The sequence below is a fragment of the Vanessa cardui genome, chromosome 27, assembly GCF_905220365.1.
Source record: "Vanessa cardui chromosome 27, ilVanCard2.1, whole genome shotgun sequence".
Lineage (NCBI taxonomy): Eukaryota > Metazoa > Arthropoda > Insecta > Lepidoptera > Nymphalidae > Vanessa > Vanessa cardui.
In genome coordinates this window covers 5,594,405-5,611,665 of record NC_061149.1, presented here as the reverse complement: position 1 = coordinate 5,611,665, position 17,261 = coordinate 5,594,405, and the positions used below count along the sequence as shown (strand labels likewise).

Below are 17,261 nucleotides of genomic sequence, written 5' to 3'. Positions count from 1 at the left end.
TCATTATTGTTTTATTGTTTTTATAAGGATTATCTTATATAGGAGTGTTATTATGTAATACAGAAGTATTTAAAGTAGTAAGCCTTTTAGCTTTTTGCCGCAATGATAGCTATTATAATTAATGAATGGTTAGATAACGAGCATCTATATGTATGTGCTTAATTTGTGTTTATAATTCATCTCGTGCTCGGCGGTGAAGGAAAACATCGCCAGGAAACCAGCTTGTGTCTAATTTCATCGAAATTCAGCCACATGTGCATTCCACCAACCCGCATTGGAACAGCGTGGTGGAATATGTTCCAAACCCTCTCCTTAATGGGAGAGGAGGCCTTAGCCCAGCATTAAGAAATCTACAGGCTGTTACTTTTTTTTCCTATTTTTAAAATATCATATTTTTTGTCTTATATATTGACATTTTCAATAGTTTTGTGAGTGAAATAATTTACACATCGTAATTTATCTCTATGAAAATGATTAGTAATGTTAAATTGATACAAATACAACAACACACTTAAGGAAATTATTCAATTTTTTTTAATTTTTTTATTATGGCGTATGGACGAGCATATGGGCCACCTGATGGTAAGTGTTCACCATCACCCATAGACAATGACGCTGTAAGAAATATTAACTATTCCTTACATCGTCAATGTGCCACCAACTTTGGGAACTAAGATGTTACGTCCCTTGTGCCTGTAGTTACACTGGCTCACTCACCCTTCAAATCGGAACTCAACAATACTGAGTACTGTTGCTTGGCGGTACAATAACTGATGAGTGAGTGGTACCTACCCAGACGGGCTTGCACAAAGCCCTAACACCAAGTAAATTGAATTTTATTTCAGTATTAGACAATCGATATATATATATTTGTCTAAGCATACAATAATATTTAATCAGAACTTCTGAATCTGGTCCTATAAATACAGATTGTGATATTTATGGTCGGAAAAATACTTCAAAAATAAATTCGTTTCGATTTTAAACAGCGGATGTCAATGATTCTTAAAAATTTTAATCAATTAATTATGATAGCTTATATAGATAGCTTGTTATATCTGATTAATTAATTTACGTAATAATTAATCACAAAATTAGGCCACGCACCTGATTGCAATACGCAGGCATGCAAGTAAAATTATTTTCTTATTTTTATTAATTCTTATTTGAATTCAAGAATGAAAATAAATTACCCTTGTAATACCGTGTTCCATGAAATTTTATTAACTTAGTTACCTATTTCAACATTGCCCACTTTAATTTTACTTCTAAATTTCCGATAATTTTACAGACATTCAAAACTCCATTTTCTTTCGAATCAATATTCGATATTACGTATAGTTTATTCAAGATCTCGACCAATGATATCGCGTCAATAGGCCATTTGACAATGCGAAAAATAATTATTGTAATAAGTGTATATTATGAGTTTCGGAATGGTCATTTATTAAAAAAAGTTGAAAATAGTACTTCATTAATTCAAAAATGCATTTTTTTAAAGGTTGGTCACGTGACACAAAACACTCCTGATTGGCCGGACTTATTATGAAGTCATTTGCTTGTTAACCTTGTTTGCCTACTATAGGTACCACAGATTTAAATACAGGCAAGTGACGTCACCGACCTCATTACAGCGCTATATTGTCCAAGTAGCGTTTTCGCGCGCTATTTAAATAAGGAATTTTTAATATGATATTTTTCGGCAAATATGTACTAGAAATAAAAAAAAATAACTTTTATTGGTTCCTTAATCTATACTTAATAATACAGAATGGGTTTTGAAATCTAGTCAAATAGCCTATTCAAAGTTAATTATTTTATTTTTCCGTAATATACGAGGTAGTGAACCGAGATGACCCAGTGGTTAGAACGCGTGCATCGTATCCGATGATTGCAGGTTCAAACCCAGGCAAGCACCACTGAATATTCATGTGCTTAATTTGTATTTATAACTCATCTCGTGCTCGGCGGTGAAGGAAAGCATCGTGAGGAAACCTGCATGTGTCAAATTTCATAGAAATTCTGCCACATGTGTATTCCACCAACCCGCCTTGGAACAGCGTGGTGGAATATGTTCCAAATTTCAGAGGGAGGGAGGAGTTTTTTTTAAGTTTTAATCACTTAGAAATAAAAATGAAGGCATTCAAACTAACAAACAATATTATTTACATAGTAGATATTTAGATTTTCAATCACGATATTATTACGTACATATTTATCATATTTTTATTATAGAATGAGATTAGCAACGATTTCAACTCGTTATCGAAATATTTTATCGTTCAAAGTTTATTTTCCAAATTTATTAATTACATACCAAATTCGATAGAATAATTATATGAACTGATCATAGGTCAACATACATTATTATACATATATTATCTCTACTGCATGCATTATAGAAAATTTTGATTAACAGATTTACATTCAAATGAAGGCTACAAACTCTTATCCACTGCTGAGCATAGGTTTTAAAAAGCGGAGTCATCTAACTTATTGGAGGCCTGGGCATATTATTATAATGGGCCCCCCTATGACTAGATAAACAAGATTAAATATTTATTTTTATTAGGTTATGAGGAGGCCCTATCGATCCCGGGGGCACTCACCCAAAGTGCCCAATGGGTAAGAGGGGCCTGCTCAAAAGGTGCATCAACAGTTTCTCGTATTCCTCAGTCAGTCGTGTCCCATCAACCACCTCATCAGACCACCTAGCTGGCTGCATTGTCGAACTGTGTTCTTTAAACTTACCTAATTTAATATAAATATTATTCTTTATCCTTATTAGTCTGGGAGTTAGCCCTCTTTCATTGTCTACTTTTCTCGACCTATTAAATGAACTTAATGTAGAGAGGTAGTCATGTTTATCAATGAATATTTGTCTGTATTACATACTCTACCTGAAAAAACTATGGAACTATTATTTGTATGAAATTTCTTCTAAAGTTTACAGCTTGTTTCGGCGAAGGTTTTATTGAATAAGATTGTCTTAACATAACAATTCTGTACGTGTCAATTGTGTGATTTTCGTCCAAATTTAACAATCCTATCTAATCCATACTGGATGCTTTATTAAATTGAGTTGATGATTTTGCATCATCAACAGTTATTGTAATTTGTGTTTATAATTCATCTCGTGGCGTTGAAAGAAAATATCGTAAGAAAACCTGCCTGTGACTAATTCAAACCTGATTGCAAATCAGAATCAGCTTAGTGGAATATTCTCCTAACATTCTCCTCAAAGGAAGCCAGCAGCCCAGCAGTGGTCCCAAGTTTACAGGTTGTTACTATTATTCTATTATCATAACATCACTCAGACGAAGTCGGGGCGGGTAGCTAGTTAATATATAAGTAGTTGCGTTTCGCTATTTAAGATTATTGGCGAGAAGCGTGTTCTCGCTCCAGTTAAAAAAACCTAGACCTGATTTTTATTTCTACGGTACCATTGTATATCGATGGTGGTGAACACTTATCAGATGGCCCTTTTGCCAAACAATATTCTTAGATAATTTTTAAATATGCTACAAAGATAAGCTCGATACCGTATTAGGATAAAATATTATCTTCGTTTCAATATCGTAATTTGATAAAAATTCTAACTTGATTCGTAACCGTCCATTGGGTTACACGTATATTTGGTAACTAAGACTGAAAATATAATAAAAAATGTTACTACTTTTGATAGGTGTTATATTAATCGCCCTGTACTTTTATGGTACAAGGAATTTTAAGTATTGGGAGAAGAGAGGCGTCAAGTTTGAAAAGCCTTTGATTTTCGTCGGCAGCAACTTGAAGATGTTTATAGACAACGTCAGTGTGTCTGAGCGTTTCGCTGCCCTGTACCGAGAATACCCTAACGAAAGGTTTGTCGGATTCTTCGAGGGCAACGGGCCCGGGCTACTTATTCGTGACCCTGAGCTCATAAAACGTGTCCTAGTCACGGATTTCCGCTACTTCCACTTAAGAGGACTCAATCCTCACAAAACGGTCATCGAACCTCTACTGAGAAATCTGTTCACTGCTGATGGCGATTTATGGAAACTGATGAGACAGAAATTAACACCGACATTCTCAAGCGGTAAACTAAAGGCTATGTTCCCATTGATCGTTGAGAGGACGGAGAAATTGGAGAAGATCGCGGACGATTTAGCTGAGACCGGTGAAGAGGTAGATATAAGAGAGCTTATGGCGAGATACACGACTGACTTCATCGGGGCTTGTGGCTTCGGAATCGACTCGACAGCCCTGAACGACGAGAACTCAGATTTTCGAAAATTGGGAAAACGTATCTTCAAAATAACAAAGCGAGACCATTTCGTGTCATTCTTGAAGAGAATGGCGCCAGAAACGTTTAAAAATCTCACTTTCTTAGCACCGGATATCCAGAATAAGACCATTTCGCTCGTGAGACAGATCATGGGACAGAGGAATTACAAGCCATCGGGTCGAAATGACTTTATAGATATGATGCTGGAGCTGAAACAAAAGGGGAAAATAACTGGTGAATCTGTGCAAAAGCGTAACCCTGACGGTACCCCGAAAATAGTCGAATTAGAACTTGACGATCAATTGCTGTCTGCCCAAGTGTTCATTTTCTTCGCTGCTGGCTTCGAAACGTCTTCTTCAGCTAGTAGCTTCCTTCTACACATGCTCGCTTATCACCCAGAAGTACAAGAGCGCTGTCAGAAAGAGGTAGACGAGGTGCTGCAGAGGTATGATGGTAAGCTCTGCTTCGAAGCTGTAAAGGAAATGAAGTATATGGAAATGGCTTTCAAGTGAGTATTTATTTCGTATGAGATCATATCATAACAAGAAGGCAAATATAATAATTCTATGTCTATCTATAATTTGGGTTATTAATACTGTTTAATATTCAGCTGTGATTGTCTGAGAAATAATAAATAATTCGTTTCTCACTCGTGAAATGTTGGCAACCGTCTTACGGTGATACGCCATTTTGATACGTGTATCGTATACATTTTATGATCATAATAGTCAAATTCGCATATCAGACGCTGCGCTTTTCGACGTTATTCAATTGTTTTTTCATCGTGACCATAATCTTATATCGAATGAAATGTTAGGAAATTTTAGTGGGTTATTGTGTTAATACCACAGATTTTTTAATAAAATTTATTATATCTTTGATCATTACAATAGTGTATAATAGGATGATGTAACAATATGATTTAAATGTGTCTTTTCTGGTGATAATTGAACGATTAATTAATATTTTCCAGGGAGAGTATCCGCTGTCTCCCGTCACCAGGATTTCTGTTACGGAGAGCTGCATCTAAATACACAATACCAGATACAGATATCACCATAGACGAAGACACGCTCGTGGTCATCTCAACTGAAGCGATGGCCTCTGACGAGGATTACTTCGAGGACCCAGAAAAGTTTATTCCTGAAAGATTTCATCCGGACAATATAGATAAAATAAAGAAGTGCACTTTCATGCCCTTCGGAGATGGACCCAGGTCGTGCATAGGTAAGATGCCTTATATGTTACACTACTAGTCGCCCGCGGCTGTCCGCGTCTTGGCTCACTAACTGATATGGCCTGAGATGGCCCAGTGAACTCAAGTGGCCCAGTGGTTAGAACACGTACATCATAACCAATGTTTATAACCAGGCAAGCACTACTGAATTTTCATGTCCTTAATTTGTGTTTATAATTCATCTCGTGCTCGGCGGTGAAGGAAAACATCCTGAGAAAACTTGCATGTGTCTGATTTCAACGAAATTGTACATGTGAATCCTGCATTAGAACAGCGTGGTGGAATATGCTCCTACCCTCTTCACAAAGGTAGATGAGGCCTCAGCCCAGCCTAACTTTGAATATTAAATAAAAAAATGTATACTTCATTCAAGTTACTTAATTTAACTTTTCACTAATAATATATATTTAATAATGACGAATAATGCCCTCGTGATAGATTTCTGAGTCGAGATGGCCCAGTGGCTAGAACGCATGCATCTTACTCTACATGTGTGACGTACACCTGTGATTAGTACTGGAAACAAAAACATATTAGTCTCCAGATTTTGGTACGCACGATCGATATTTAAACTCTGTTTCAATTCCTCGACGTAAAGACTCAATAACTTCTCAATGGTCCGATCGTAGTATGAATATATTTTAACGTTAACAAGCCGTTCCGTTTGCATACGGTAAAGAATTTTTGGGCAATGGTATACGCAAAGGTATATAATAAGATACCGAAAAATATAATCAATTTACTATTTTCAAAATTTAAAAAGATTATTAAGAGTAAAAATTATGGAGTCGAGATGGCCCAGTGGTTAGAACGCGTGCATCTTAACCGATGATTGCGGGGTCAAACCCAGGCAAGCACCGCTGTTTCATGTGCTTGATTTGTCTTTATAATTCATCTCGTGCTCAGCGGTGAAGGAAAACATCGTGAGGAAACCTGCATGTGACAAATTTCATAGAAATTCTGCCACGTGTGCATTCCACCAACCTGCATTGGAACGGCGTGGTGGAATATGTTCCAAACCTTCTCCTCAAAGGGAGAGGAGGCCGCCCAGCAGTGGGAATTTACAGGCTGTTGTTGTTGTTGTTGTATTAAGAGTAAATTAATAAATAAATCCTACTATTCATTAAAAGAGTACTTCTTAGAAAGAAACGCCTGGAGTGAGGCTCGGGTTCCATCATAGGACACCAATTAATGTAAATAACAGCATTGTAAATCTGTTTATTTGAAAAGAGCAACTATGTGAGTTTCTTGCCGTTTCTTCTCGCTAGAAAGTTGCTTTTCGAAACGGTGGTAGTATTTAATTATTGACGATTCAAAAACGCTTCATTGTGAAGTTTACTTGAATAAAATTGATTTGATTTGATAAGCTTAAGGATTATAATAATCTTTTACCGGTTAGGTACGAAACACAAAAGACTTGAGAAAACGAACGAAGGAAACTCGGAGTGTTTATTTTGCTTTTTAATGAAAATGGTGGAATAAGATAACTAGGTACTAAGTTTCTTAGATTCTTGGTAGAATCTATTTCCCGAACCGGTGCTAGTTTTACATTTAATTCATTACTAACTGACTTCATTTATAATAAAGAATGTTTTCATTTTCACTTGTTAAATATTTTGGTCCAATCTTCTTATTATATTGTTTATTGTTTTAGGGTGATGGTTTCATTTCTATTTTGAGTTATCGCCTAAAAATACGCCAGAAGGTTTTGTTATATAAAATAGTATATAAGCGTTCTATTTTTGAATATTTTCTATTGTAATTAATGTATTAGTACGTTATTAATGCCCTACAAACGTTACCGCCATTACAATAAGGGTATACGATGCACTATTATTTTCATTTTTACTTGGTGGTAGGGTTTTGTGCAAGGCCGTCTGGGTAGGTACCAACTACTCCACCAAACAACAGTGCTCAGTATTGTTGTGTTCCGGTTTGAGTGAGTCAGTTCTTACTCGTACTTAGTTCCCAAGGTTGGCGGCACATTGACGATGTAAGGAATAGTTAATATTTCTTACTGCGTCATTATCTATGGGTGTTGGTGACCACTTACCATAAGGTGGCCCATATTCGTACGCCAACTTATACCATAAAAAAAGTAATACGAGTATACTGACAGCGCGGGGCACATTACGGACTCAGCTGCGTAACAGAAGAAATAACAATTTTGGTATAATTACGGAATGTTATTTCGATATCAACGTTTTTCATAAATAAAATTTTAACAAAAAGAAAAACCGACTTCAAACAAAACACTATTTTAAAACAAATGAATATGCACGAAAAAGTAATAAAAATAATTGCGTATTCAACATATTTTTTAGAGTTTTCCTAAGTTAAATGAAGTGAAAAATATTAGACTACTTAAAAGTCGATTAACGATTATATCATGTAGTTATAATTATTGTTATATTTGGAGCCGGTGTCAGCCACGGTGCCCATGCCCCAACAATCAAAAGAAAGAAGCGATACGAGCCCCTTGATTGATCCAGTATATTATTGTGTAAAAGGTAATTTGTAAAAAACATATTTGTCAAAGTATTCTCGTATTGTTTTTTGATAGATATACTGTAGGGTTTTATTGGCTGACACCGACTCCAAATATAACAATAATTATAACTACATGATATAATCGTTAATCGACTTTTAAGTAGTCTAATATTTTTCACTTCATTTAACTTAGGAAAACTCTAAAAAATATGTTGAATACGCAATTATTTTTATTACTTTTTCGTGCATATTCATTTGTTTTAAAATAGTGTTTTATTTGAAGTCGGTTTTTCTTTTTGTTAAAATTTTATTTATTTTTTGATTTTAAGTGAAGCTGATGTTGACTAACTAATTTTTTTTAATATGGATAGATTAAACGTTCCGTTTATATGAGTCAGAAACTACTTCGAGGACAATTTCAAAGGAAACTTGCGAATAAAGCAAAAATAGACTTTCGAAAATGCGGATTTAATACGTCACGCGGCGTAAACTACAAGGATCCCTCGAAAGAGCTGTAATCGAACTCAGCAAAAAACTTTGAAAAAGACCAACTATATTTCGTACATCATATGACATCACATCACATACACAAAATTAGATTAAAGATAGTAAGAAATTCTGCCCCATATCGCACCCTAACTGCGAGCCGTATAGGAGTTCCATCACTACATAGTATAAAACAAAGTCGCTATATCTTTAAATCTACGCAACGGATTTTGATGCGTTTTTTTTTAAAAGATAGTGTGATTCAAGGGGAAGGTTTGTGTATATAAAACATGAACAATATAGTAAAGAAACACTGATAATTTTAGAAGTTTGCGATGTGATCTCGTATATAAACAAATTCTGTAGTATATTTAGTATCAGTATTGCACCCGTGCGAAGCCGGGGTGGGTAGCTAGTTGATTATAATATTCGACTATGATAATTACATAAACATAACCACATTACGGAAGGTGACTCAAATATCCAAATAACATATAAATAAAAGATTCGACCGAGTATCGCTAACGTGCTCCTCAGAATTGTTCCGTTCCCTTCCGTTCCGTTACTTTGTCATGGATCCTGTGCTTAGAACCTTACCAAACTTTCACCAAATTACCCTTGAAGTATATATTTTATAATAAAAAAAGAATTATCAAAATTGGTTAACGTGATTTTCAGTTATTCACCTATTTGTCGCGCATATACATAATGCAAATTTAAGACTTATGTCGTTTTCACATGGATACCATCATCGGAAAAAAAAATAAAAAAAATGGGACCCCACGGGAAGCACTACCTTTCAAACAAAAAAAAAATTATCAAAATCGGTCCACCCAGTGAAAAGTTATGAGGTAACAAACATAAAAAAAAAAAAAAAAAAAAAAAAAAAAAAATACAGACGAATTGATAACCTCCTCCTTTTGGAAGTCGGTTGAAAATACCGGGAAAATTACTTTAGGTATCGTAAAAAGTCATAATAATTATTTGTTGTACATTCACATTTATACAGCTATTTATATATGCTCGTCCTATAGCGTTAAAAAACAAACAGATGCATAACAAAAACATCATTTGAAACCAGAGAATCTATTAAATTTTATTATTACTAAGTGGAATTCAAGCAATTCTTTCGCGTAAATATTACCTAATAAGGTAATGAGGAATTAGTCGTGTCGGCGATTTTTATGTGCGATTGCTTCAATTACGCAAAACAAAGTATTTATGTAATCATCAATTTCTTTATTTTATTTATATTTACTGTTAGCATTCTTGCCACCATTTCACGCGGTCAAGATTTATACAGTAACCAGTATTAGTTCATATTTGTATACATTTAAGCGTTTGATGTTATGAATACTTGAATAAAGTTTATTTTTTTATATTATTTTACATTGCTTGATAAATAAAAAAATAAACGGACTTCAAAATTAGAAACAGCTAGTGAACTAAAAGTAAAAATATTATATTTCAACTACTTATACTTATACTTCAACATACACTGTTCGCTAACTTAAATTAAAAATGATTATCTCAATACTTTTAACAAATTTCCCACTGCTGGGCTGGGTTTGGAACATATTCCACCACGCTGTTCCAATGCGGGTAAGCGGAATGCACATGTGGCAGAATTTCTATGAAATTAGACACATGCAGGTTTCCTCACGATATTTTCCTTCACCGCCGAGCACGAGATGTATTTATAAACACAAATTAAGCACATATTTATAGTGGTGCTTGCCTGGGTTTGAACCCGAAATCATCGGTTAAGATGCACGCGTTGTAACCACTGGGCCATCTCAGCTCCACAATACTTTTAGTTTTCAAAAAAATCGTAGATACATACAAATATACACTTGCGAAATAAAGCACACATGCTTGGAAACCTAAATGGATCACCATACTCAAATATAATTCCTTAATAATGTTAGACAATTATATCGAACTTAAAACCTCCTTTTTTAGTAGTCGGTTAAAAATAAACTAGGAATGAGAGAAAAATATTAGCATAAAATGTAGTCTGAAATTGGTCCAAGTGGATTTTTTCAGAAAATTTAGATCAAGGTATATATTGTCAAGCCTAGGTGGCTTTGACAGAAATCCATAAAATTTATTGGTGCCTGCTGTAGGTTTTAATGTAAAATACGTGAGTTTTCGATTAAGATTCAAGTATACGACTGGTCAGTCTCGGATTATCAATTTTGTTCATAAAATAGCTATAATTTTAGGCTATTCTGACGAAATTCAAATTTTAATTGGATTTCTCAATCGTGTATAAAAGTATGTTACACAATTATATGTAGCTGTTATCATTAACATTTGATAAAACTTTTAGCAACGGAAATTATTTTAATCAAATTTTAATCTAGATAATGAAATAATTAACACTATTATTATATGGAAGTTTGTTAGGCTTATGTTTTTTTAAACGTTAACAGTGCAAAGACAATATGATTTCTAAGTAAAGAGAGAGTAAAGTAAAAACTTTTTACGAAAGTTACTTGTCTCAGACTTTTACAAGATGATCAGCGAAAATAAAACAGAAAAACACTATGAAATTGTAAAAAATTCTATATTTTAACAAGACAAATTACTTCTTAGGTGGTCGATGAGGTTTTAGAAATTAAACGACCGTCTCGTGTATTTTATAAATTAAGTTTTAGGGTGTTGGTTGTTGGTTGTGCTAGGCAAAAAAGTATCCTATGTTATCCTTAGAATTCAAGTTTGCTTCATACCATTTCGTCAAATTCGGTTCAGCGGTATTGGAGCGAAAGACAGTCAGACGGACAGAGTTACTTTCGCGTTATTATTAGTATAGATTGTATTTACAGGCACAAGGGACATAACATCTTAGTTTCCAAGGTTGGTAGCACATTGACGATGTAAGGAATAGTTAATATTTCTTACAGCGTCATTGTCTATGGGTGATGGTGACCACTTACCATCATAAAAAATACTTATATTTTTTTCTTTAATTCCAGGCGAAAGAATGGGCGTAATGCAGTCGATGGCAGGAGTGGCGACCATCTTGAAAAAGTTCACCGTGTCGCCATCTCGTAACACTATTCGCAAACCTCTCATCGATCCTTACTCTCTTATCGTTCAGACGATTATTGGAGGTTTACCTTTAGCCCTTAAACGAAGAACAAATATCACCAACTAGTTTGTTTTAGATTATAATACGATTTACAGAATAAGGCCACTAGCATTTTTTAAATTAGAAACTTTTTACGAGAACCTCTTTTTACGCCAATCTTCTTTTTTTAAAAAGGCTAAGGTATCCTATCATACAGCCTGTCAAACGAGTTTGATTAGGTTATGTTTTTAATCTGACGATGAAAATAATCGTACATTATGTTAAACAAGTTATCCCGCTAATTATAAATAAATATTGTATTGAATGATATGATGATAATGATATGGCAACACATACTAAATCTTACTTCATAACTGCTGTTGTTATTACTGTTTTAAACAAATTATTTTATGTTAAGTGTTGATGAAATTTAATCATTAATATTGTAATTAATTAGTTTATTTAATGTGATATTTATAAACTTTGTTAAAAATAAATGTTAATTTAATTAATATATTTGTTTTAAAATCATAATATGTGTAACGATAATATCTCTATTTTTTTTGAAACGAGACAAATCACTTGTGCGGTTGTCTATCCGATTACAAACATTAATGAACTGTCCAGATTGATTCAGTCAAAAAATATTTTGGTTAGGGAGGCGAAGTAGCTAAATAGCGTAATTCAACGGCGCCGTCGAGACCTATCAAAAACCATTTTAGCGGTGGGATTGGCGTGTACTGTTTCAAAAATGTTAAAAGAATCAGTTACTTGGGCATTCTCGAGCGAGTCAGATAATCATACTACGTATGCCCAAGTGCCTCTAATAACAACGGTATACTAATCTGCCGATTTGCGTATAGGGGGTAGGCATATAAATGAGACGATTTAGGCGTAATGATAAGTTACGATGAATTTTTGAAAATGCAAAAAATAAAAGGTTTTTTTAAATACTCGAGCGCGTCAGATTTTCATAGAGAGGTTTAGCTCGGTATCCTGAAAGCATATTTGTTTAATCTGGCCAAAATGTTGGTGTGTTTTCTTAATCTGACCGAAAAAGGTCTTTTGGTTTCCTTTTTTTCCTTCCTTTTTCCTTGATAAAACGGGGAATTTAAGAATGACAATAAAGCGATGGATAAATAGTAAATGTAGATGAACTTTAGTACGAATTGTATTACTTATATGTATATATAATTATAAAAAATGAAATTATATTAGAATTGGAAAATGATCTTTACATTTTTGCTCAATACAATTCATCTTCTTCTTCACTGAAACTTTCATATTGTGGCTCCTTGTAAAATGTACCGTTCGGCGTTTTATAAAATGTATCGTTCGCAACTTATATGCCGCAACGCGTTCTTAGGAAGACGAAATGGCTCGTCCACACTTCCGATCATGCGGAAACCGGCATATTTTGTATTTTTAGTAAGTTTTAGATTATATTCTTCAAAATAAAAAATCGCGCTCGAGAATGCCCGATTAACGTTTTGTTCACGACCCTATAACTCGGCGGCGTCAAGGACTTATCGTCAGATTAGTTAAATTTTGTCTTTAAACACTAAAATCAACCCCCAATCTCTTAATTTGACGCGCTCGAGTATTTCAAACTATCGATTTTATTTTACTAATCTGATCGTCTATCCTAGGCGTGCGTCATTACATATAGCGCTAAATACTTTACAAGGTTGTTCTATTAGATCTAAGGTATCTCTCATATCTTAAACTGCCACGCTCGAGTCATCATCATCATCATCATCATCCTCCTGCTCTTTTCCCAATTTTATTCGGGGTCGGCGCAGCATGTCTTCTCCTTCCATACTTCTCTGTCAGACGTCATCTCACAAGTAACATTCTTTCTAACCATATCGTTTTTCACACAATCCATCCATCGTTTTCTTGGTCCTCTACCTCTATATCCATCCACATCCATGCTCAAGGCCTTACTGACAATATGTTCCTCATTTCTCCGCATTACATGCTCATACCAGTATTGCCGAAAATTCCCCTATTCGCCTCCCTAACTATTATAATGTGAATGAAAGTCTATAACCACTAATCACTGTGATCATCAACCTGTGATGGAGTAATGTGAAAATAGACTCCAAATCCTTAAAAGAAAGTTCCTTGCGCTCTCGTTTTGGAACTCAGGCACCTTAAAAATAGTATTATTTTAAACATTGACCAACCGAACCAAAATATGTTTCAATAGTATGAAATCTGTATATTTAAAGTGGTTTGAAACTGATTAATATATATCAAATATAATATATAATAATGTATTAAGTATGTAGAAGAGTCGAGATGGCCCAGTGGTTAGAACGCGTGCATCTTAGCCGATGATTGCGGGTTCAAACCCAGGCAAGCACCGCTGTTTCATGTGCTTAATTTTGTCTTTATAATTCACCTCGTGCGGTGAAGGAAAACATCGTGAGGAAACCTGCATGTGACAAATTTCATAGAAATTCTGCCACGTGTGCATTCCACCAACCCGCATCGGAACAGCGTGGTGGAATATGTTCCAAACCTTCTCCTCAAAGGGAGAGGAGGCCTTTAGCCCAGCAGTGGGAATTTACAGGCTGTTGTTGTTGTATGTAGAACAGTAAATAATTAATAAATGATGAAAGATGTCGTAAAACAGAAATAAAACGACGTTTAGTTTAGTTTAGTTTAGGTTTTCTTACTTAATTTTATAATATTTATAATAATATCTCGATATGAAATGAAAAATGCATTCGAAGTCAATTTTCCCGCCATTGACTATTGACAGATGTCAATGTCCATGTTGACAGATTAGAAAAAAATACTCGTCTCTTATACAGATAAAAATAATTTATATAATATTAAATATCAAGAATTACATTCAAATGGGTCTTACACATTTAAGTTATTATTTACGTTAACAACAAGTATTATATTCTTATAAGCTGCCAACTGTAAAGAGAACATTCATGAATGTAACGTTCGGCGTGGCTGCTGGGGACAATTCCCTGAACGCTCCGTGATAGGGAAAACTGTCCTAAAGATAATAAATTTAAGATTAGACTCAATGAAATTGATATTGATATATGATAGTCTATTACTATAAACGGAGTTAATCGGCAATGATATGACCATGCATTTTCATTACCGTGCAAGACGAGTGGTTCTGTTGGGCAGATGGGACCCTGCCTTGCTCATGTTGTCCGCACCCCGCTGCTAAACTAGACGAAGGGTCAATATTTGAAAGCCTTAAAATTTACGCCTTTTAAAAGGCGCCTTTGCTTTGGATAGCTAAATTAAATAAAAAAGTATTCTAACCACGTTTGATCTGAATAAGTAAATAAAACAAATAATAAAAATGAAGAGAAGATTGGCAAATCGTTCTATTTCTGAAATCGTATGAAAAATTGCGACTGTACTTGTATATAATTATAATTAAAAAGCCTTCGTATTGTTTCTTGCGAGGCATTCACGGAAAAGATATAAAAGAAAATTAAAAATGTATTTAAATAAAACTAATTATAAGGGATGAATCGCGTATATTAATGATTTTTAAACATCCCGACGTTTCGAGCACTTTGCAGTGTTCGTGGTCACGGGTAGACTACCCGTGACATTAATATACGCGATTCATCCGTTATAATTAGTTTTATTTAAATGTGTAATAATCGCGAAAATTTAAGGGGACTACAGGAGCTAATTGCCCTTGAGAATCACGCGCACACACTTACACTAACGACAAAAACGGCATGTCCCCGCGCGCACTAAGCTTAGCGAGGCGGCGAGGTTACGCCTGAATATTCCAACAGATGGCGCCGAACCGCCGCGCGCCGCGCCGAGCGAAAGCGAAGCGAAGTCAATTCTATCAATTCTATCAATCATAGATTTCATAAAAATAGACAGGACAACAGAATTATTTTAATTTCTTTGTGTCATTTAAAAAATTATGATAAAATTAAACTGAATTAATTAAACTTAAATTATTATTATTTTATGTACAAAAAATAGTTAATTTAAACATTTTTTTCTTTAATTTTTACTGTATCAATTCAATTAGTTGTAATACTAAATATTAAATCGTACCTATTTTTAAATTTTGTAAGTTTGTTAAGCGATTTATTAAATAAAATTGGAACTGTTCGTAATTTGTACACTGACAAAAAGCGTTTAAGCGTTTAAAAGTTTGTTCGTTTTACTAATATCGGTACACAAAGAAAAAAAATTAAGTTAAAAAAGTCAGCATCAAAAAGTTACTATAAAAATAATATGGTCAAGTCGGTTTAGTAGAATTATTGGTTAACTCGGTCAATCACAGTAGGTTTAGTCATAAATCTCATAAAAATAGTTTGGATATTAGAATTATTTGTATTGTTTTTGACTGATATTTGAAATAAAACTGATTCAATTAAATTCAAATATTTTTATTTATTTTTGGTTTAACAAAAAAACAAATAAATTTCGTTTCAATTTTTTTATTAAAATATTTTTTTTTAATTATTCGTTCGTCGTCGTTCGTTATTAAAATCAATATTTCACCCACTTTCACTGAAGCTACGAGCTAAAATTTTTCAATTGATACTATTTCCAATCTTTAAAAAATAATGAATTACGTATATGACACTTCTAAATATTTTAGTTCTTTGGTTCACAACAATTACATATTTCAAGATGGCCCAGTGGGTAGAACGCGCGCATCTTATTGCGGGTTCAAACCCAGGCAAGCACCACTAAATATTCATGTGATGTGCTAATTTGTATTTATTTATTTTTTTTATTATTAAATTTCATTCATACATAACTATATTTCCTATTATAAACAAAATTGATAAAATTAAACTCTAACGTAATAGAAATAGCTTCCGTGTTATTTTTTTTCGATTTTCTTAATTCTGAAAAAATAAATGCATAGTTGTTAGGAATTAAATTTTAATAATTATAAAATATATATATATTTTTAAATATAGTCCTTTAAAAATAATAAAATTTTAGTACAGAGTGCGGGGGGATCGAACCCGCACATTCTTCTTGGACCTGCTTGCATTGACCAAATACTCCATGGTGATTGTAAGAAATCTGTCGAAAAATTTGATTCTATGCGAACTAATTGCATTGTTTTTAATAAATGTTTCCAATAATCATTATTTATAATATATATATGTTTACTAATTAAATACTCTTACCTTTTCATATTATCTTTCATATGTTCGGCTTTTTAATTTATATGAACGTTTTTTAGTTTTCTTCACAGATTGTACTTTATTTCCCATGTTTACAAAATTAAACTTTATAAAAAATAACTTAACAAAAAAATAAATGGCTAACTACAACTAGACTATTTTAACTTAATATATTTATTTACATAATAGAATAATATTCGACAATTAATTTACAATTAAAATTACACAAAAATAAAATCTACGAGATTTTATTCGCAACGATGCGGTGAAAAGAGCGACACGTCTGTATAGCAACAGGCCTCGGCCGGCAGTGTCTGTACGAGGCGCTCACGCACACATGCTTACGCATTTTGGTCGAAAATAAGAAAATCTGATTTAAAAAAAATCTATTGATTTTACTAAATAATTAAGATAATAAATTTTTAGTATATTGTTTGTAGAATAATCTGACAAAAGACCAAAATTATTGAAGGTATATAAGTGTAGTTAAAAAACAAAAAAAGACTTTTTTAGAGTTAACTTTGCGATTTTTTTCTATCGTACCAAATT

At 33.6% G+C, this 17,261-nt stretch overlaps 1 protein-coding gene across 1 annotated transcript; it reads left to right on the top strand.

The window, feature by feature from the left end:
- Window positions 1-3,591: 3,591 nt before the first annotated feature.
- On the top strand, window positions 3,592-11,684 carry LOC124541230 (cytochrome P450 6B6-like). Its single transcript, XM_047119109.1, has 3 exons — window positions 3,592-4,775; window positions 5,241-5,494; window positions 11,459-11,684. Exons 1-3 carry the CDS (start codon window positions 3,667-3,669, stop codon window positions 11,638-11,640), a joined length of 1,545 nt encoding a protein of 514 aa, XP_046975065.1. The 5' UTR covers window positions 3,592-3,666; the 3' UTR covers window positions 11,641-11,684.
- Window positions 11,685-17,261: the final 5,577 nt, after the last annotated feature.

Excerpts from the sequence above, each read along its gene's own strand:
- LOC124541230 (XM_047119109.1), top strand. The coding sequence starts at position 3,667 with ATGTTACTACTTTTGATAGGTGTTATATTAATCGCCCTGTACTTTTAT. Across the intron at positions 4,776-5,240 it reads TATATGGAAATGGCTTTCAA|GGAGAGTATCCGCTGTCTCC; the intron begins GTGAGTATTTAT and ends AATATTTTCCAG. Across the intron at positions 5,495-11,458 it reads TGGACCCAGGTCGTGCATAG|GCGAAAGAATGGGCGTAATG; the intron begins GTAAGATGCCTT and ends CTTTAATTCCAG.